Source organism: Drosophila ananassae, chromosome 3L, assembly GCF_017639315.1.
Source record: "Drosophila ananassae strain 14024-0371.13 chromosome 3L, ASM1763931v2, whole genome shotgun sequence".
In the NCBI taxonomy this organism is placed as follows: domain Eukaryota; kingdom Metazoa; phylum Arthropoda; class Insecta; order Diptera; family Drosophilidae; genus Drosophila; species Drosophila ananassae.
The window spans coordinates 16,562,837-16,582,814 of NC_057929.1; the positions used below are offsets into that span (position 1 = coordinate 16,562,837).

General features: G+C 47.6%; 5 protein-coding genes across 10 annotated transcripts; 4 read left to right on the forward strand and 1 right to left on the reverse strand.

Annotated features, from left to right (window-relative positions):
• The first annotated feature begins 130 nt into the window (after nucleotides 1–130).
• Nucleotides 131–2,041, forward strand: LOC6496511 (elongation factor Tu). Its single transcript, XM_001961011.3, has 3 exons — nucleotides 131–878; nucleotides 931–1,696; nucleotides 1,753–2,041. Exons 1-3 carry the CDS (start codon nucleotides 474–476, stop codon nucleotides 1,950–1,952), a joined length of 1,371 nt encoding a protein of 456 aa, XP_001961047.1. The 5' UTR covers nucleotides 131–473; the 3' UTR covers nucleotides 1,953–2,041.
• Nucleotides 1,944–10,542, reverse strand: LOC6494065 (unconventional myosin-Va). Of its 4 annotated transcripts, XM_001961012.4 has the most exons (18): nucleotides 10,133–10,541; nucleotides 8,671–9,484; nucleotides 8,376–8,614; nucleotides 7,815–8,303; nucleotides 7,663–7,756; nucleotides 7,379–7,605; nucleotides 7,200–7,223; nucleotides 6,809–6,922; nucleotides 5,862–6,748; nucleotides 5,274–5,800; nucleotides 5,076–5,211; nucleotides 4,813–4,910; nucleotides 4,540–4,720; nucleotides 3,965–4,480; nucleotides 3,777–3,908; nucleotides 3,187–3,715; nucleotides 2,907–3,131; nucleotides 1,944–2,840 (listed from the first exon to the last, which is right to left on the reverse strand). In XM_001961012.4, exons 1-18 carry the CDS (start codon nucleotides 10,160–10,162, stop codon nucleotides 2,697–2,699), a joined length of 5,406 nt encoding a protein of 1,801 aa, XP_001961048.1. In that variant the 5' UTR covers nucleotides 10,163–10,541; the 3' UTR covers nucleotides 1,944–2,696. The 4 variants fall into 4 exon arrangements, with proteins under 4 accessions (XP_001961048.1, XP_014762623.1, XP_014762624.1 ...); XM_014907137.3 differs by lacking the exon at nucleotides 7,200–7,223; XM_014907138.3 differs by lacking the exons at nucleotides 1,944–2,840; nucleotides 2,907–3,131; nucleotides 3,187–3,715; ... (1 more) ...; nucleotides 3,965–4,480; nucleotides 4,813–4,910 and having other exon boundaries at nucleotides 4,664–4,720; nucleotides 10,133–10,542.
• A 203-nt stretch (nucleotides 10,543–10,745) lies between these two features.
• LOC6496512 (DNA replication licensing factor MCM4) lies at nucleotides 10,746–13,933 on the forward strand. The gene is made up of 7 exons (XM_001961013.4): nucleotides 10,746–10,953; nucleotides 11,013–11,326; nucleotides 11,384–12,306; nucleotides 12,366–12,737; nucleotides 12,799–13,165; nucleotides 13,224–13,676; nucleotides 13,746–13,933. Exons 1-7 carry the CDS (start codon nucleotides 10,881–10,883, stop codon nucleotides 13,839–13,841), a joined length of 2,598 nt encoding a protein of 865 aa, XP_001961049.1. The 5' UTR covers nucleotides 10,746–10,880; the 3' UTR covers nucleotides 13,842–13,933.
• A 172-nt stretch (nucleotides 13,934–14,105) lies between these two features.
• LOC6496513 (mesoderm induction early response protein 1) lies at nucleotides 14,106–16,386 on the forward strand. 2 transcript variants are annotated; one of them, XM_014908372.3, is made up of 3 exons: nucleotides 14,106–14,887; nucleotides 14,952–15,547; nucleotides 15,668–16,386. In XM_014908372.3, exons 1-3 carry the CDS (start codon nucleotides 14,158–14,160, stop codon nucleotides 16,016–16,018), a joined length of 1,677 nt encoding a protein of 558 aa, XP_014763858.1. In that variant the 5' UTR covers nucleotides 14,106–14,157; the 3' UTR covers nucleotides 16,019–16,386. The 2 variants fall into 2 exon arrangements, with proteins under 2 accessions (XP_014763858.1, XP_001961050.1); XM_001961014.4 differs by having other exon boundaries at nucleotides 14,107–14,887; nucleotides 15,617–16,386.
• A 222-nt stretch (nucleotides 16,387–16,608) lies between these two features.
• Nucleotides 16,609–19,932, forward strand: LOC6496514. 2 transcript variants are annotated; one of them, XM_044715723.1, is made up of 3 exons: nucleotides 16,609–16,623; nucleotides 18,442–18,762; nucleotides 18,831–19,932. In XM_044715723.1, exons 2-3 carry the CDS (start codon nucleotides 18,549–18,551, stop codon nucleotides 19,697–19,699), a joined length of 1,083 nt encoding a protein of 360 aa, XP_044571658.1. In that variant the 5' UTR covers nucleotides 16,609–16,623; nucleotides 18,442–18,548; the 3' UTR covers nucleotides 19,700–19,932. The 2 variants fall into 2 exon arrangements, with proteins under 2 accessions (XP_044571658.1, XP_032306346.1); XM_032450455.2 differs by lacking the exon at nucleotides 16,609–16,623 and adding an exon at nucleotides 17,691–17,822.
• The last annotated feature ends 46 nt before the right edge of the window (nucleotides 19,933–19,978 follow it).

Below are 19,978 nucleotides of genomic sequence, written 5' to 3' on the forward strand. Positions count from 1 at the left end.
GTATATTACTTACCCTCCTGTTTAGGGTTTATGGCTAAAAATATTAATAGTTTATGGAAAAAGTAACTATTTGAAGTTTTGGTATCGTTTAAACATCAAACTTCCTGATTATTAGACATTATTAAATTATTTTAATGTTGTTACCTTGAATTAATTTGTAACGTACTGTTTTTAAATTTTAAATTCTATTTATTAGATTTCTCCTCCAAATAGACAGACGGTTGGAGGTCTAAACTTTACACTAACAAATTTTTTTATTATTCTACGTGGTTGGATAACAATTGAAATTTTATTTCAACAAAAAAAACGAAATCCCCTTTGGGCTGGAGAGATTCTCAAAAGTCAAAATTTTTTTTCAAACTTTACGTTTAAGTGGACGTTGTGCAGCACTGGCGGATCAGCTGCACTTGTTGGGGTTTTTTAACAGCGTGAGCTGCGTTACGTGGTGTCCTCCGGGTTGCGGTTGGCAAGAGATGCAGGGAGCCAGAGTTTTGAGAGGGCTGCTTCCAAAGATATGGGGCCATGGTGACGGAGTGATCCGGCAGAGGATCCCGCAGACACAAGCCAGTGTCGGTATCGTGCCACGGTTTTTTTCCACAAATCCTGGTAATAAACCGGCAAGCGGATTGCGTGACTTGCCGCACTGCAATGTAGGCACCATCGGCCATGTGGACCATGGGAAGACCACCCTCACTGCCGCCATCACCAAGATCCAGTCGAACAAGGGCATGGCAGAGTACTTGTCCTACGACCAAATAGACAGGGCTCCTGAGGAGAAGGCGCGGGGCATAACTATCAACGCCTGCCATATCGGGTATGCCACAAGTAAGCGCACCTACGCCCACACCGACTGTCCAGGTCATGCGGATTATATAAAGGTAAGAAGATAAAATATATAATGGAACGAAGTTTTACATTTATTCTTTACAGAACATGATCTCGGGGGCATCGCAAATGGATGGCGCTATCCTGGTGGTTGCAGCCACCGATGGACAAATGCCTCAGACCCGAGAGCATCTTCTGCTGGCCAAACAAGTGGGCATCCAACGTATCGTGGTCTTTATCAACAAGGCAGATCTGGTCGATCAGGAGGTTCTTGAGCTGGTGGAGATTGAGATGCGCGAGATGCTCAGTGACTTTGGATTTGATGGCGTCAACAGTCCGGTTATTTGTGGATCAGCTTTGTTGGCTCTTCGGGAGGATCAATCGGTGTTCGGTGTGCCAGCTATCGAAAAGCTTTTGGAGCATTGTGATTCCTATATACCAACGCCACAAAGGGATTTCGCAGCGCCGTTCATTCTGCCCATCGACAATGCCTTCACTGTTCCCGGACGAGGTACAGTGGTCGTGGGCACTATTAAGCGAGGAACCATTCCCCGGAATGCAGAGGCCGATCTTCTGGGCTTTAACCAGAACCTAAAGACCAGCATAAGCGACATTCAAATCTTCCGGAAGAGCGTACCCCAGGCGCTTGCCGGAGAGAATGTGGGCGCCCTATTACGTGGAATCAAGATATCCGCTGTGGAGCGCGGTATGCTGCTCTGTGCCACGGGCTCTGAGGATATTTCAAACCATTTCGAAGGCTCTATGTACCTACTGTCGCGGGCCGAAGGTGGTCGCGTGAAACCTATGCTTTCCAAGTATATTCAGCAACTTTTTAGTCAAACGTGGAATGTTCCGGCTCGGATCGATATTGGTAAGTAGATTTATCCATAAAAGAAACAAAACAGTAAGATTGCTCTCTGTTTGTAGTGCCCAGTGAAGCTATGCTAATGCCTGGCGAGCACGGTCAAGTGCGCGTCACTCTGTTGAGGAAAATGGTGATGACAGCTGGCCAGGCATTCACGATACGAGAGAACGGAGCAACGGTCGCCACGGGAATGATAACACAACGACTGCCGTCGCTGGACCTGCCCAAGAACAAGCTCTCAAAAGCGCTGGTGGATTGTTAACGTCTGGCAATTATATTTGTACAAAACTCATAAATTGCTGTTCATTATACATTCTTGTTTCGTTAATATATGTGTGTATTTTATAGGTATTTTGCATCGGAAAGTACTTAATTGCTTTTAACAAATGCCAACGTATATTGGGTTACTCTTTTTCTTGATTACTTTTACGACTGAGCGAAACAAATAGGTAACAAACTAGACAAAATATGAGAATACATAAATATGTAGATGGAATGCAATGCTTCGGTGTTCTATGTGTTTCTTAATCTATGACCTGCAAGATGCAGTTACAAGCTTTAAGGCAACAAATCGGCCTTTGTTAAATACATTCATTGTATATAATATATTATTATATGCTCTAAGGTACAAGGTTCAGGCAAGGAATGATCGTTTTCATTGTCGGAGTTTCACTCCCGGCACTTATTGCATCTCACATTACAAGGTTGGTTCAGAACCTCTTCAAAAACATTTAACTACAAAATATTTCGCACAACAGAAAGCTAAACTCGGCAACTGGCAAGAGTTGCCATTGGACACGAGGGGAATGTTAAAGGTGGGACAATTAAACTAAACAGGAACTACATACATTTTAGGCAACCACTAAGCATCGTTTCATTCGCTAATAGATTTTCTAAAAATCTGAACATTAATTTCTACAATCGTTAGACTCGTATAATACACAAAAAGAAAACGTTCTCATGTCATCCCCAATGACAAGGTACTTCCACCGACAATGGACACTGTTTATATCTTTTCAAGAAACTCGTCGAGATTTAGGTGCGATGGTAGGTCAATATCCTCCAGCTTTATATCGCTATAACTGAAAACCACTTTGAAGGGCTGAATGAACTTCTGGTCGATGGTAAATTCGTCGCTGTTGCTCGTCGGCTGAAAGGGAATTGACAAATATCATTAAAAATAGTTTTCTTTTTCACCATTCACCAGCACACTCACCATTTGTCGGGCGTTGAGTTCCTTGGTTAATTTGTCCAGGAACACGTTCGTAATCTCACTCTCGTAGTCATCCAGCTTGTAGGACTTCATCACCTTCAGGACCTGGGCGGTGCTCAGCGAAGTGCACAGATCGCAAATGGTTTGAACATCCTGCTCGCTCTTGCGAGACTGGAGCAGTTGGGATACTTGATTAAGCGGCGCCAACGGCATCAGCACGTCGTTTGACTAAAAAGAACCAGAGTTACTTTTGAACTTCCCCTATAAATCTTTCTATATATACCATTTTCTTGCTGCGCACCCAATCCTCGATACAGCCAAGATTGTACCGGATTATCATGCCAGTCTCCCACATGCAAATGTCCCCCCGAAGCATCAAATAGTTTAGCGCCACGGCGCACACAAAGTACAGCAGCTGCTGGAATATCTGTTCCGCATAGACGCTGTTCAAGCCAAAGTGCTGGAACTGCTTGTAAAAGTGCTCGAACTGCCCAATGAGTTGCTTCCACGCTGGTCCACCACCGTGCTCCGGCGACGAGCTGGCTCCAATCGAGGTGGCCCTACTGCGCATACCGTGGGCCGAGCGGCCGCGTTGTATTTCATCGTTGTTCAGGATTGCCGGCACAATCTTAGGATCCAGCAGGCCCTGGATCTGCATGATCAGAGCCTGGTACAGATTCACAATCAGATCGAGGATAACGCGCCGATACTCGAATAGATTGAAGTTTTTCAACTGCTGCTGCTTCTGTTTCTCACTGTTGAACTGGACATACTCCTCGACATCGCCGTACTGCTTTAGGAGATTCAGCAAACTGAAATAAAGAGGTGACTAGAGTGCTTCTATAGTACAAATAAGGTGTTTCCTGGACTCACGTTATTGAGTTAACGAGCCAAATGACGCGATTTTCAATCGGATGAGGAGTTCGATGCATTTTCTTGACCTGGATGACAAACTTGCTCAATAGTTCGCGAACATCATCGTCGGCATTGGTGAGATCGGTATAACTAGAAATGAAAATAAAGTGAGCAAGAGTAAGTTAAGATACAAGGAGGACTCTTACCGGATGCACATAAAAATGAGATACGCAGGGAAACCGGGCAAAAGTCCAACTACAGTGCGTGGTGTCAGTGCATTTAGGAGACGCTGCAGGATCTTGTCCAAATCGCTGCTGTGGAACTTCATGAGGCCTTGTGGGTTTTGAGACTTCTGTTTAGTCACAGTCGCGCCAACGTCGCTCGACGGGCCGTTGGCCTTGTTGCGAATCATTTCCTCCTCCAGCTTGTGTTCCAGTTGACCGCCATCCTGGCGATAGGCCTTTAGCTTGGCATGGGCCAGCTTGAGCTCCTCCTGCACCAGCAGGTATTGCGAGACGGCCTTCTGCAGTTCCCGTCGCAGATAGCGATCGTTCTGTTTGAGAGCTTCTATGTTGGCCGACTCCTCTGGCTCGTCGATGCTTTCGAAAATCACCTTCTGGAGCTCTTCTTTTTCGTTGTTGAGCCGCTCGATGTCCTGCGTCATCTCCACCAGCTTGCTGTTGTGCTCCTCCGTTATGGCCTTCAGTTCGGACTCCAGTTGACTGAAAGTGGGAGATGCGTTAGCTTCATTTTGATTTAAAAAAAAACAGAAGAGTCTTACCGATTTATTAGTTTCTGCGAATGGAAGGCCTCCATCAGCTCGTTGACATCATTTCCACGCAGTTGCAGGCTCTCGGGCTCGAGAGATCGCATACTCTGGCTCTGCTGCAGCAGCACTGCCTTCAGCTGGATGCACTCCTCGCGCCTCCTACGAACCTCTTCCTGCAGAGCGGCATGCTGAGCTGGAATGGCAAAGAGGGAAGGGAAGGAGAGATGGGGAAGAGATGGGTCAGTAGGACTTCGGCGGGTCTCGCTCTGCGTGTGCAGCGGTTACCATTGAGTTCGTTGATCTCAACACCGTGTTTAATGCTCGTTCGCAGCTGATCGTATTCGCTGCGCAGCTTCTCGTTTTCTACCTCCAGCTCGGAGACGCTGTGTGAGTGGAGTGGCAAGCAGTGTGTGGCAAACAATACATAGATGTAGAAATGACGTAGTTCTTGTTGTAGTGTCGTAAGTAGTAGGAGTTGGTGGAGGTGGCTTTTGGGCCGATCTTCGAGAGCGATCTCTGCACTCATGTGAAGGGAATTAGATACTTACCGGAATGAATCCTCGGTGGGCTTGTTGCGGCTGGCCAGCTTAAGGTACTGCTCCTGCAAATACTTGTGCTTCTGCTTCTCCTCCTCGAGAATGGCTCGCAACTTGACAACTAAACTGGTGCAATCAGAGTAGGCATCTAAGGAAAGAAAACTAATTAGTTCACAATTCATATAATCCTGTCCAGAAATCTTGTCCTACAGTTCTTGTTGATCAGATCCGGTGGGCGATTGATATCCAGCGTGTTCTTGGCCGAAGCGTAGCCGACATCCTCCTCGTTCTGGCTGGAGGCATTGCTCGCAGTCCGCGCATGTAAACTGAAGCTACCGGCCGTCAGTCTGCTCAGCTCCTCCTTCAGCATGAAGTTCTCGTTTTCGATAACCTCCTTGTCCTTGATGGCGCGCTGGTAGGCCTCGTTGAGCTCCTTGTTGTCAATCTCGGCCAGCATGCGGTCCTCCTGAGTGCGCTGGCTAATCTCAGCGTTTTTGGCCAGCTCGATCATCTGATCGACTTGGCGTCGCAGTTCCTCGTTCTCCCCGAGCCACTGCTGCTTTTGGCTGACCCACTCCTCCTGGGCATGGCCATTTTCCTCAAGCAGCTGCATCTTCTCGTCGCGCTCCGCTTCCAGCTGCTTGTTGAGAGCCTCTATCAGCTTGTCCTTGTCTTGGCAGGCTGCCTTCACGTTCTTAAACTCGCCTTCCAAGTTCTTCTTCAACTCCAGTTTCATTCTAAAAATAAAATATTAATTTTAATTTTAAGATATTAAAAAGTATAGTTATAGTAACTTACTTAAGAACGCTGATCTCGCTGGTCTTATGCTTCAGATTGCTGTTGTCGCGGTTCAGTTCGTCGATACGCTGCTGCATAGAGATGATCTTGTTCTCCAGGCCCATGTACTTCTTCTCCATGTGCGAGATGGTCTTCGCCTCGGTCTTCATCTTCCTGAACTTGCGGCGGGCAAGGAACCGTCGGACAGCAGCCTGGCAAATGATGATGTCTCGCCTCCGCTTTTGATAGGCTCTCCGAGCGAGAACTCCGCGAACGAATCGTTGAATCTGGACCGCCCGGTAGTGATCACGCATGGCATGGAACTTGGTGCGAGCCATCATGCCGCGGGCATAGGTCTGTATGCCGGAAATAGAGTGACGCAGGCGTAAGTATCGACGCCGGCACAGCCATCCTTTGGCATACTTCGAGAGAATCAGTGCGGCTCGGTCCTCACGCATTTTCTGGACGCGCTGGCGGGCCAAGAAACCACGTGCATGTCGCTGGATTCCACTGATCACCATCTGCAGGCGCAGGAAGCGCCGGCGATGAATGAATCGCCTCACCACGGACTGCACCACCGTTATGTACTTCTTGCGCAGATTGGCCCGCACTTGTTCCATGAAGGCCACCTGGCCAGCGCGGAAGAATATCTGCGTATTGCCAAAACGATACTTGTCCTCATCCTGAATCCATTTCGTTACGATGTTGCGACAAGACTGCTTCATATCGTTTTTGTCTATCTTGGAGCGATGTGCCAGAAGCTGGTAGCGCATATAGAAGTCCGGATACAGCCACCGCGAGGGGAATCCTGCCGCAGAAATGCGCACTGTTTCTAAAACACCACAAGCCCGCAGTTGCTGAATGATCTTGGCAGTCTCCCATTTGAATGCGATCTTCTCGTCGTTTGGCTGGAAAATTGAACTATTATAAGAGATCTTGTCATAAATTATAGTATTTCTGATTCCTACCTTAATGCAACGCACATAATGCGGCGTTGTGGCATGCAGCGTTGAGATTAGCGAGGCCAAGCTCTCCTGGAACTGCGAGCCAACCGTCTTCTTATGCTGTTTCGATGGCACCACCTTGTATAGAATATTTTCATTATTAAAATACATTTAAAATGAATATATAAACACAAAAAAGGAGTTTTGAATTAATGATTTTCTTAAACTACGGTTGTTAAAAGCAACAAAGCAATAAACTGAATGGTAAAACCCAACTTCCCAATTAATTCCGGTGTGGAAAAAACGTTAAAGGCGGGTTTCAAATTAGGGCGCCAAACTAAAGGTAAACATAAATGTCTGTTGGTTAGTTATTTGCACAGAAGTTATGATCAAAATATGTATGTTGGTAACTAACTCTTCGACGTGTCTCATTCAATTGCTGCTTGGGGCGAGCATTCCGAGCGACGATGGCGATTCACGGACCATAAGCGTATGGAAAATACAAATTAGCAATAAGACAACATTTTACAAATGGTTTTGAAAGACTGATAAAGTATGGAGCTTCTGGCTTCATCTCTCTGGGCAATCACAAACCTGTTTCCGACCAGCACTGATTACGACACGACCGCCCAACGTAGAGGCTTTGGCAGAATCCACACTCAAGGTGTCAATCTCCTCCAGAACCATCACCTGTTTAACCAGCTGCATGTTGGACTCACAGAGCACCTGTGTGAGCTCCTTGGAGACAGTGTCACGATTCTTTTCCAAGAATCCGTTCACGTCGTACTCAACCGTGTCTGAGAAATGTTTTATGAAAAAGCCTAAAAAGGGGAGACATTTAGTTGGCTTCTGACAAAAAAATTAGGCGAATGAGTTACTTGTGGTGCCGAAGCGTGGCTTCTCGAAGTGTGGAAATTTGCTGCACTTTCCGATGAGTTTTCCCGCCCAGCTCTCGTCCGAACCTCTGGGCATCTACGGGCAAATAAATGGTTTTTAAAAAAGTCAATCAATTAAGAAATACTTTACTTACTCTACACTCCTCGTCGAGCAGATCCAGCACACCCAATTTGGACTCAATCAAATCGATGCACGGTTGGTTGTCGTAAAAGTCAATCATCGTCCAGGTGATACCCTCTTTAAGGTACTCCTCCTGCTCCAACTTGAAGACATGCTGGTTGAACTGCTGCTGCAGCTTCTCGTTCGCATAGTTTATGCAAAACTGCTCGAACGAGTTCACCTCAAACGTTTCGAAGCCGTAGATATCGAGGACGCCAATGAAGCTGCACTGCTTGCTACCGTTATTGAGGCTCTTGTTCAGCACACCAACGATGTACTGGAACAGTTTCGCGTAAATATGCTTGGCCAGGGCGTCACGTGCCGCCTCCGCCGCCTCAATGCTGTTTGGTATCAGCACATAATCATTGACCGACTCTATCTTACGCATCAAAAGCCACCGACGCAGATCGTCGGCTTTCACCCGTAGCAGATCGCCGGTGATCTGCAGGTGGATGTCATTAGGCTAAAATAAAAATCAATTAAATATTTAATTGAAAAGGGCGAAAAAGAAGTTGCCTAATAGGGCGAGACATACGAAAATTTCACAGGAATCTGTGTCCTCCTCATCGGTACCCTCATTGTATTTTTTGGACACATTGATGTTCCCCAAATGGAGAATACCCGCCAGAATCTTAACGATGTCGGCTATTTGATTTATGGAGAATCCCAGGACAGTCATTGCTTGCACTGTTTCATTGAATTGATCCGCGTCCGAAACGCGTTCAATATCTGGGGCTCCACCCATGTTCAGAAATTGGAACTTGTCCTGGTGATCTAAAGTAAAAAAATTAAATTTTTAAGACGAAAAAGAATATCCAGCTTTCACTTACCCAGCACCAGTTCCGGATATTTAGCCCTCGCTGCACAAAGTTGGTAGAATATGTGGTAGTTGCGTTCGCCCTGCGCCTGATACACCACTCGCGACTTCTCCAGCAGATAGGTGTGCATGGTGGCACCCTGCAGATACATGACACCCATCTGGTTGCGGAACAGCAGCTTGGTAAACTTGCCGAAACGGGAGCTGTTGTCGTTGCGGGTTGTTTTGGCGTTTCCAAACGCCTCCATGATTGGTGAAGATGCCAGCACCTTGCGCTCTACTTGCGTCTCCGACTCGGATCCGCCGACAGCGGCAAAGTAACGCATCGCGTACTTGGCGGACACCGTCTTTCCGGCCCCCGACTCGCCACTGACAATGATGCTTAGATTGCAGTTCTCACGCTCCAGCTTGGTGTAGGCCTCCTCGGCCAGGGCGAAAATGTGCGGCTCCAGATCGCCCATGGCATGGCCACGATATGCCCGTATGATGCTCGGCCCGTACAGCGGCATTTCCGCGTACGGGTTAATGGCCACCAGGATAATGCCGCAGTAGGTGTAGATAATCTGACGCTCGCAGAAGCGGACACGTAGATTGTGCAACACCCCCGGCTCATGCAAGTAGGACAGGGTGGTCAGGTCGTTCTGTCCCACCAGGATGGCCGGATTGCGTAGGGGCGGGAGGTCGCTGCCATCAGCCTTTAGCTTAACCTCCCGGAGACTCCCCGATTCGGTGACAATCTTGAGAAATCCGGCACCCTTGCGGTAGCTCTCCTCCAGGGTGGCACTCTCCCACACTTGCTCCGCATGCGGCACCCATATTTTTGCGCCCTATATTGGGAATGTTGTAAATCGGATTATTAATCAATGACATGACCTGGGCCACACGCCAATTGGCCTTTAAGCCGATCCCCTGACACCCTAATGGGACACCTTTCACCCACTCCCACTGTCTTATCAGTTGCTCTTATCAGACACCCTGTTCCGATAAGAGCTGTGATTCATTCCCAAACACTTTGGCACTGTGATGCAGTCATCAATGGGTAATCACCTGCCATGGGCCCAGGCTAAGCCAGGGCTAACAACTAGAAGGAGAATCGGAGAAATGCAGAAGTGGTGCAAATAAAAAGAATAAATGACCATCAGTGGCGGGGTGAAATTCAATCGAAGGGGGGTTCAATCGAAAGGGTTATAATATCATGGATATTTTTGGTACCACTTTTTTTTGGTTATTTGTAGTTTTGATTCTATTTGAAGTACTATTAGTTGTAGCCCCCCATGGAACCCTTTTCGATCTGCCACTGTCACAGCCCACATACACCCACAACAACACGTACACCGACAGAAATCACGCTATGGGTGCAATTTATATTGGCACCATTGCTGGCGTCCAAGAGCGCGACACCGACACCGCCGCAATCTGCCAACGATGCACTTGTGGGGCATCAGCAGCAATATATCATTAAAGATGTGGAATACCTGCGCGTACAACATCTCCTCGCTCGACATGGTTTCTCCTGGCCTTCTCCTGATCTTCCGCTACTCCACACAGCAACTGTTAATAGGGGGCATAAATCCCGTTAGCTTTTTATCCCTTCAACGTCCACCGACAATAATTTCCTTCTCTTTTATTCGTTGTTTTTTTTTTGTTTTCGTCCAGCGGATTGTCCCTAAATGACCATTTTTGCAATTCTTTTTGTGTGATTTACTTTAAAATTTTGGTCCGAAAGAATCTAAAATAACGTGGCCTAATTTACAATTTCTTCATTGGTAATTTAGGATCACAACGAAAAAGTGTGAAAAAAAAACAAACAAAACCGTATTTGCCTTTCGCCTCTGTCACTGTTCTGACTGCTGTTTTGTTGCTGCCAAAAGGGCAGGGTTGCCATAGGGCTCGCAGTTTTGGCCAACTTATAAGCGTCGTTTTTATAGCCATGTTTTGAATTTTATATAAAAACAGTGGCCAAAGAAGTGCCTTAAATTGCTCTTTTGGTTTATTTTTGCTTCAAAATATATATATGCCAGCACTAAATGTTTGGCGCGCAGTGCTCATACGAGATCTTACCAACACTATGTACGTACCCAATGGTGTTTGTCAACACTTTGAATGGCATCTGTCAGAATTTCCCGCGCTTTACTGGAGCTGAGATACCAGCGAGGCATCATTTTTATCCACAACTATTTCAGTTTTCATCGAGAATAGAATTATTAGAAGTGCGCTCCGGAAATGTCAAGCCCTGCTCGTTCCCCCAGTGTCGGAGCTGCTACTCCAAAGCAGGGAGCTCGCACACCTACAAGAGGTAACATTTGGAAAGTGCGTGTTTTTGCGTATGAGATGAAGGAGTCACTCTGCTTTTAGGAATCACCACGCAGGATGTGGAGACACCAATGCGCATGGGGCCAGGCAGGACCGGCGTTCGCCCCTCGGACAATATCAGCCTGCCGCCAACGTCGCCGGGTAATATTAGTTTGCCGGCTACCAGTCCGGCTCGTGGATTAGGTGCCAACATGAGCGAGATCGATCTCAGTTCCCCGCTCAACTATGGTACCCCAAGTTCAATGGGCTCCATACGCACACCGCGTTCCGGCATCCGCGGAACGCCATTGCGTGCCCGCCCCGATATCCGGACAGACAAGCGCATCCGCCAAGTGGCCATTGGCGGATCCTCAGGGGTAACTACTTGACAAAAACCTTTTGATCAATTTAAACTCATTTGCGCGTCCTTTTAGCTGGAACCCATTCCCGAAAAAGGTTCGGAAACTACTGATCCAGTGTCGGAGTCCTCGCAGGCCCCTCAGCTCGTCGTCTGGGGCACCAATGTGGTTGTGAGCCAGTGTAAATCCAAGTTCAAGTCGTTCATCATGCGGTTCATCGATCCCAGTGCCGAGCAAGACGAGATCTCTGAGAACATCGATGTGAACCAGCCGCTGTACCTGCAAAAGCTAGAGGAGATTCACACTCTGGAGGAACCATATCTGAACCTCAACTGTTCGCATTTGAAGACCTTTGACCAGGACCTCTACCGTCAGCTTATCTGCTACCCTCAGGAGGTAATACCTGGCTTCGATATGGCTATCAACGAAATGTTCTTCGAGCGTTATCCTGCCGCCTTGCTGGAGCACCAGATCCAAGTGCGACCCTTTAACGCGGATAAGACGCGTAATATGCGCTCCTTGAACCCGGAGGATATGGACCAGCTTATAAGCATTAGCGGAATGGTAATTCGATCGTCGAACGTCATTCCCGAGATGCGTGAAGCTTTCTTCAGCTGCAACATTTGCTCGTTCTGCACCACCGTCGAAGTGGATCGTGGTCGCATCAACCAACCTACACTCTGCACCAACTGCAACACCAACCACTGCTTCCGGCTGATTCATAATCGATCCGAGTTCACTGACAAGCAGCTCATCAAGCTTCAGGAGTCGCCGGATGACATGGCCGCCGGCCAGACCCCGCACAATGTACTGCTGTACGCTCATAACGATCTTGTCGACAAAGTTCAGCCTGGAGATCGTGTCACAGTCACTGGCATCTACCGGGCCACACCGCTCAAGGGCAGCGGAATGCAGGTGAAGAGTGTGTACAAGACTCACGTAGATGTAGTGCACTTCCGGAAAGTGGACAACAAGCGGCTCTACGAAGAGGAGGAGGGGTAAGCAGTTTGATTCTTAAAAATATGAAACATTTCTATATATTTTCTATTCCCTACAGCAAAGACCACATTTTCCCGCCGGAGCGTATCGAACTGCTCCAATTGCTGGCCAAAAAGCCTGATATTTATGATCGCCTCGCAAGAGCCATTGCCCCTTCAATTTACGAGAACGATGACATCAAGAAGGGCATTCTGCTGCAACTATTCGGTGGCACTAAAAAGAAACACGCTACCCTTGGTCGCCAGAACTTCAGATCGGAGATCCACTTGTTGCTGTGCGGAGATCCTGGCACATCCAAGTCCCAGATGCTGCAATACGTCTACAATCTGGTACCGCGTTCGCAGTACACTTCGGGACGAGGCTCGTCGGCCGTGGGTTTAACAGCCTATGTGACCAAGGACCCTGAGACCAGACAGTTGGTTCTGCAAACGTAAGTTTTTTCCTGCTCTTTCATCATTTTAATTAACTGATCATTTTTATATTGTTTTTAGCGGTGCTCTGGTGTTGGCCGACAATGGTGTCTGCTGTATTGATGAGTTCGACAAGATGAATGACTCAACCCGCAGCGTGCTCCACGAGGTGATGGAGCAGCAAACACTGAGTATCGCTAAGGCAGGCATCATCTGCCAACTGAATGCTCGCACATCGATTCTAGCAGCCGCAAATCCTGCCGAGTCTCAGTGGAACAAGCGCAAAAACATAATCGATAATGTTCAGCTTCCGCACACCCTGTTGTCTCGTTTTGATTTGATCTTCTTGGTCCTCGATCCTCAGGATGAGATCTTTGATAAACGTTTGGCCAGCCACTTAGTCTCGTTATACTATGTGACTCGTCACGAAGAGGAGGACACTATGTTTGTACGTGATTAACCCTTTTTTAACCATCACATGTACTATAAAATGTTAAATATTCTAGGATATGAGTGTACTGCGCGATTATATTGCCTATGCCCGTGAACATCTGTCCCCGACCTTGTCGGACGAGGCCCAGCAACGACTGATTCAGGCCTACGTGGACATGCGTAAAGTGGGTGCTGGCCGTGGACAGATATCTGCATATCCAAGGCAGCTGGAAAGTCTCATCCGGCTTTCGGAGGCACACGCTAAAGTGCGGCTCAGCAACGAGGTGGAGCTTCAAGATGTGGAGGAAGCTTGGAGACTGCATCGAGAGGCCCTTAAGCAGTCAGCGACGGATCCGTTGTCGGGCAAGATCGACGTGGGCATCCTCACCACTGGCTTGTCCACGGCTGCCCGCAAGAAACGTGCCGATTTGGTAGCCGCAATCAAGGAGAATCTAAAGAAGAAGGGCAAGGTGCCCACTGTTCCCTACCAGAAATTATTTAAGGAGATCAAGGAGGGGTCTCAGATTGTAAGTATTCTTAGAAAAAGTTTTCATTTTGATTTGTATATTTCATGGTCATCTTTTTGATAATTTCAGTTGATTACTCGTGAGCAGTTCGAGGATGCTCTCAAGGAGGTTCAGGACGAAGGAGCCATTGTTGTCATGGGCAAAAACACCATTCGCATTTGTTAATTCTATTTATCTCATTTTGAACTGTTTTCTCATTCATTCCTAGTGTTAAGCGCAACTTCAATAAGTTTTATAATAAAAAGTATTTTGTCTAATTTTTGTTTATATTATTATTATTTACAATTATTGACTGCTAAAGTTTTGTTTTAAACTCTAGAAACTGCTTTCCAATTTTTAAATAATCTACCAAAAATACTAAATGGACTTTAAACAGTATGGCCATATATGATTTTACCCGTCTGGTATTTTTTATCAACTCTGCAGAAAAAAGCGCGGATATTTTTGGCGCTCTAGTCGCTATCACACTGGTGTTGGGAAAATGATGGAGTTCGGGAAGTCGGAGCACTCACTGCACAGTAATAGCGCCTCGGAGGCGTCGGCGGACTCCGGCAGCTTCCTGGCGCTCACGCCCGCCAAGCGGGACCGGGAGCGACGGAAATCACCCGCCACCAGCTCGACAGACAACACCAGCATAAGCGTCCAAGCGCCAATGTCGCCGTCGTCCTCCGTGGCGGATACCACATTTGAGCCTACCATAGATATGATGGTGAACGACTTTGACGACGAAGCAACTCTCAACGAGGAGGAGGCCCTGGCCGACATGGAGGCCCATAGTGCCGAGGACGAGATCGCTACACTGCGTGAGGAGAGCGAGATGCCCATAGAGGAGTTGCTGGCCAAGTATGGCGGTATGGCGCCTTCACCGGCAGTCAGTAGCTCCAACCGCTCAAGTAGCTCAAGGCGAGCGCGTAGAGCCACCAAGCGCCAATACCAGGAGCTCGACATGGAGACCGCGCACACGTCTCCATCTACGTCCAGCAGTGCCTCTCAACTGGAAAAACCTATCGAGATCTTGGATCAGACACCACAACAACCAAAAGATGACGCAGTGAAAGAGGCATCCCTCTCAGAAACAATAGAGGATTCCCTAGAGGAACCACCTGCCGATAGTTCTCAGAAGCCTCATCGGTCTCACTTGCTCGACCTGTATCCGGACGAGTCCTTTAGTAACCTAGCTCCTGCTGGCCCGCTAGAAGATATTGAAAGATGTAAGTCTAGAACCAAATCTTAAATCAAACGCTTAATCCACTTATTATGTAATGGACTTTACAGTCACCCCGATGCAGACGCTCTTTGACGAGGTGGAGGCCGAGGAGGAGGAAGACAGCGAGTCTGACACGGAGGACAAAAAGATAATAATGGTGGGCACGGACTATCAGGCTGAGATTCCGGAGGGCCTCTCCCAATATGGCGACATATTGCCGTACGAGAATGAAGATCAGTTGATATGGGAGCCTAGCCAGGTCAGCGAGCGCGAAGTAGAAGACTACCTGGCGAAGATTCAGGACACGCGCGCCATAGTTGTCACCGAGGAGGAGACAGAAAGCGCGGCCGGCGAAGAGTCAGCTGCTATTTCTATAGCAAACCCTCCCAATCCTCCAGCACCGCCTCCTGTCCCTTCTACACCACCAAAAGTTCAGACAGCACCTGCCGCTGGGGACCAGGAACAGGTTGTTAAGGACAATGAACAGGCGCTACACCTGCTCGTCCAGTGTGGCTATGACTTCAAAGAGGCGTTGCGACGCAAGCGCATGAATGTCGTGCCACTGAGTGACACAATGAGCAGTTGGTCGGAGGACGAGTGTCTTAAGTTTGAAGAGGGCATTCAGAAGTTTGGCAAGGACTTTTATCAGATCCGGCAGAACCAAGTAAGAGACCGAGCATTGCAGCAGGCCTGTTATTTAGATCCTATATTTAAAATCCTTGTACCTTTGCAGGTGCGCACGAGGACAATGCGCGAACTGGTACACTTTTACTATCTCTGGAAGAAAAGCGAACGCCGCGACCAGAGCTTTGCTCTTAACGACACCATCGACCACATGGATGTCTTTATTAACGAGGCTGGCGCCGGAAATGGGAATGGGAACGGTGCGGCTATCAGTAATGGCAGTTGCTCGCCGCATAGCAGTAATGGTCACAGTAATGGGGAAATATCAATTATGGAGAAGGATCCTGTCGCCAGCCCACGAAAGTCGAGTTCAAAGACTTATTCGATCATGACGGGTGGCCAGGCGGCAGGAACAGTTGCCGGAAGCAGTCGAAAGCGGGGCTTGTCTGCATCGATTGCTCAAGATGATGAGGAGATCATCGAGGAGGAGCCAAGCTCGGCCAATGTGTAAGCAAAAATAGTGCAGAGAGAGATTTTTGTACCATCATTAACATCGAGCGCAGGCGCTGTATATCCGATTGGGCAAGGCCAAGTATTAGACGGGCAACTACTTCTCCATTACCATTCATTATAAATATGCATACCTAACGTGTAGTATATATCATATGTCTAAACATATATATTCCAGATTCTTAAATCACATCTCTCATACCCTGTAATGAATTTCCTTATTGTTAAGAGTGCGATTCGTCTAATTGTTGAAAGCCAGTGTGGATTCTGAAACCGAGTACTTACGGCTTATATATACAATATATTTTCGCTCAATTCTTGAGTTTCGTTGAATGTCAATAAATGTAATCTGTATATCTGTGAATTGTAGAATTCGTAGTATTATTCAGGGATAGCTTCTTAGTTTATTTTCCATTAATAAACTTAAATAGTTTTGAAATAGCTGGGGAGACAAAATGCATTGACGAGAGAAGCGATTCGAAACCGATCACTATTTATCAATATTGGATATCGATCGATATCACATTTGTGCTTTGGATTTGCATTCTTTAGGGAAACGGGCACACTGAAAGTGCCGATTGAAAGTTTATTGGAGGACTTTCTGGGGTAAGTTAATTTATTTGTAAAATAGTTCGATTATATATATAAATATTAATTATCCACACTCCTAATACGCTTATGTTGATATAAGCACTGAACTCTTCGTGGTGTCCATTTTTGGAATTCATCCTTTCTGGAAATTTTTTGAACCTACCTTTTTGGCGGCAAAAAAGTTGGTTGTCCTTGAAGACTTCGTCTCATGATGGTTCTCTAGAATCTAGGCCCAGAAGATTATTTTATCAAAATCCTTACCAATTTGATCAAAAATTTATTAGAAATAATGGTCTTAATAATGAATAATTTTTTAAAATTTCATAAAACTCTTTTTTATTTAAACCCTTTTTTTAAATCTTGACCCAACTACCATAGTGGGTTTATTAACTGAATTATTCTGCAAACCTTCGAAAAACGTAAAGTGGTTTCCCCTCTTCGACTTACCCGGAGTGACGTACAGAACCGGTCCGTACTCTGCGACGTACATACATATGTATGTGTGTGTGTGTGGAAGCGTGATATCTTTTTTCATAGGTTTCTTGGCAAGACGTTCTGAAAATGGCCAATTACGGCGTTGGATTCCACTTATTGTCCGGCTGGCTGGCTGGCTGTCCCTCTACATACATACATACATGTAAAGGTGTATGGGTGCGGGGAGCTCGTTTCAAAATAGCTGCGAGGATCAAATGTCAAGCTGAAACCCAACCGCAAAGCCAGGCAACCACTACAGAGACAAAGATCCGATAAATAACACCCGTCCCGGTCGCCAATTCTCGTATCTGCTTCTCTTGCAATTTTGCTCCTCAAAACGTGCAAACACCCATAACACATCCCCATACAAACATACAGACAACGGATCCATGGGCAGATAGAAGAAGGCCCGAGGTCCGATCTCCGTCTGCGATCTTTAGTCTACCGCCTACCGTCTCCAGTCTTCTGTTCCAGGCTCACGACCGTTTTCCAGCTGGAGCTTTGTTCCCATACTCTTTGTTGAGCTCTCTTTCTGTTTTATTTTTTTTTTTTGCCAACGGCTCTCTCTCTTCTCCGCCAGCTCCGATGGCGTGAATTTTTTACGTTCACTCCAGCTCCATTTCCATTCCCATTTCCATGCAGGCCAGCCGACCGTAGTAAAATCCAGTTTTGATAAAAATAAACAAACTACGCTACACTGCGGAGTACTCTACCCACCCAAGTGGATTGGATTTGAGGAGGTGGGTCTTAGGATTCAAGGATATCCCATAAAGTCATAGGAGTTTTTGAGAAGAAACATCGGCATGTATGAGAGCGAGAAATGGTCACGGATGTAGTTGGCTTTTTCCAGCACGTCTAGGTGCCATTTTCCAGCTCAGGCAGAGCATATTGGATTCGCCACGGCGGGCAGGCAGTCAACGGCGAAGTTAACAACCGTAAAGCGCGCAAATATACCAGTGAGCAGTGAGTTGCGGCCAGCCAGCGGAAGCTCTACATCCGGATAATATTGCCAGTTGGAGGAACAGGCTGACAGTTGTTGTTTTTGGTTGTTGCTTCTGGCTCTACTGTTGTTGTTATTGTTGTGGTTGGTGTTTGGTGTTTGGTGCGGCTGTTCTGCCTCTTCTTCGTGATCGTGGCAAAGCCTGTTGCTCGAGCCACTCTCTCGGCTCCGCACCAATACCCTACCACCATCCTCCTCCGCCTTCTCCTCGTCATCGGTCGGTTCTCTTTCGGCCCCGCCTTCGACGTCGGTGCCGTCGCCTTCGCCTTCGAGCAGCCAAAAGGCACGTAAACTGGTTGGGCCGTACACTTCGCATCGTACATCGTAACGGCGTGCCCGTACTTTTCGTATTTTTTCAGTGCTGCCTGAGCGCTTGAGCTGCGCAAGTCGCTTGCTACGGAATCGGATACGCAACGAGAGATTCGGACTCGGAATTGAAAATCGGAAATCTCAATTCGGACTCTCCATGGAGCTGGCCTACAGCAATGAGTCAGCCGCAGCCACGGCGGCCTCCTTCGCCTTCACGAATACAGCCAAGTTGCCCATCGAGACGGTGAAGCGTCTCATAGCAGCCGTTTCCCGTCGTCCCATGCTATGGCTGAGGACCAATACGAGTGGCCAGCGGCGGAGCGACATAACACCTATTTGGTTTGAAGTCGGCCAGGATGTTAACTTGCCAGGTGAGACAATGAGACATAGTTCATTTAATAGAGTATCTTCCTAACGCCCCCCATCCCTTCTCCATCAGCCGACATCTGCCGCATCAAGTGGGGCCACCTGAGGGACAACTTTCGCAAGGTGTACATCCGCAACAACCTGTCTAACGAGACGCCCTCATCGTGGCGCTTCTACAACGATATGCGCTTCATGGAGCACGCCGTACACGAGAATATAATGCGCCAGACGCGCACCACCAGCAAGAAGCATCCGCCGGGTCACTGGTCGGAGAACAACAATGTCTTGGGCGTGAACAAGTATGAGTCGTTCACCGAGCCCATCTGTGAACTGAGCGATAGCTATGACTCGGAACTGCACCAGCCGAGCTTCTCGGACATCAGTTCCTTCTTCGAGGAGTCGCCGGAGAGCAAGAGAGTCAAGTTGGAGCCCAGCCAATCGGAGGAGCAGGAGGACGAGGAGGATGACGACGACTTTGACGAGGATGCTGCATCCGAGAACATGGAGGAGGAGCGTGGAAACAAGAGCGAATCCATTTCGAAACCACCGAATACCGGGGTATTCACCATCGAAGTGCTCGACGATGATGAGGAAATGGAACAGTCGAAGGGGGACAAGGACAAAAACAGCTGTAGAGACTCGAGTAACATATCCGGCCAAAGCCATAGTAATAGCCTGAAGAGTGAACCGGATTCCAAGCCAGCTTTCATATCACCTTCGCAGTCGCAGTCGCGCTCACCGTCCTCGGAGCTGCCCTTTAAGTACATCAGCACTGATGCGGCCACCAACACGGAACCGACGGGCGGCGACATCCAGGATGAGGCTGATCGGATGTTCCTGCTTAGCCTGATGCCATTCCTTCAGCGGTTAGATGAGCGCCGGCGCCTGCGCGTGCGTCAGAAGCTACAGAACGTGCTGATCGAGGAGCTGGAGTTTGGCTAATCCGGGTGACGAGGGCCCGACTAGATGTACGTCATAAGCTTAGCTTAGCAGTATTATAAGAACGCGACTGACCAACTCTGTGGATCTGCATACATACGTAGCATGTAATCAGTATTCCGGCCTGCCCTTCCTTGTAAGACAGCTCATATACCAACACTTTCATACATACCATTACCACAATCTCACAATCATTTCGAATACAAATAGACGGTACAATCGGTACGAAAAAGAAATGCCTGCGTAATTGTTTTTTTTTTGTTTCCTGAGGATAACCTCGTA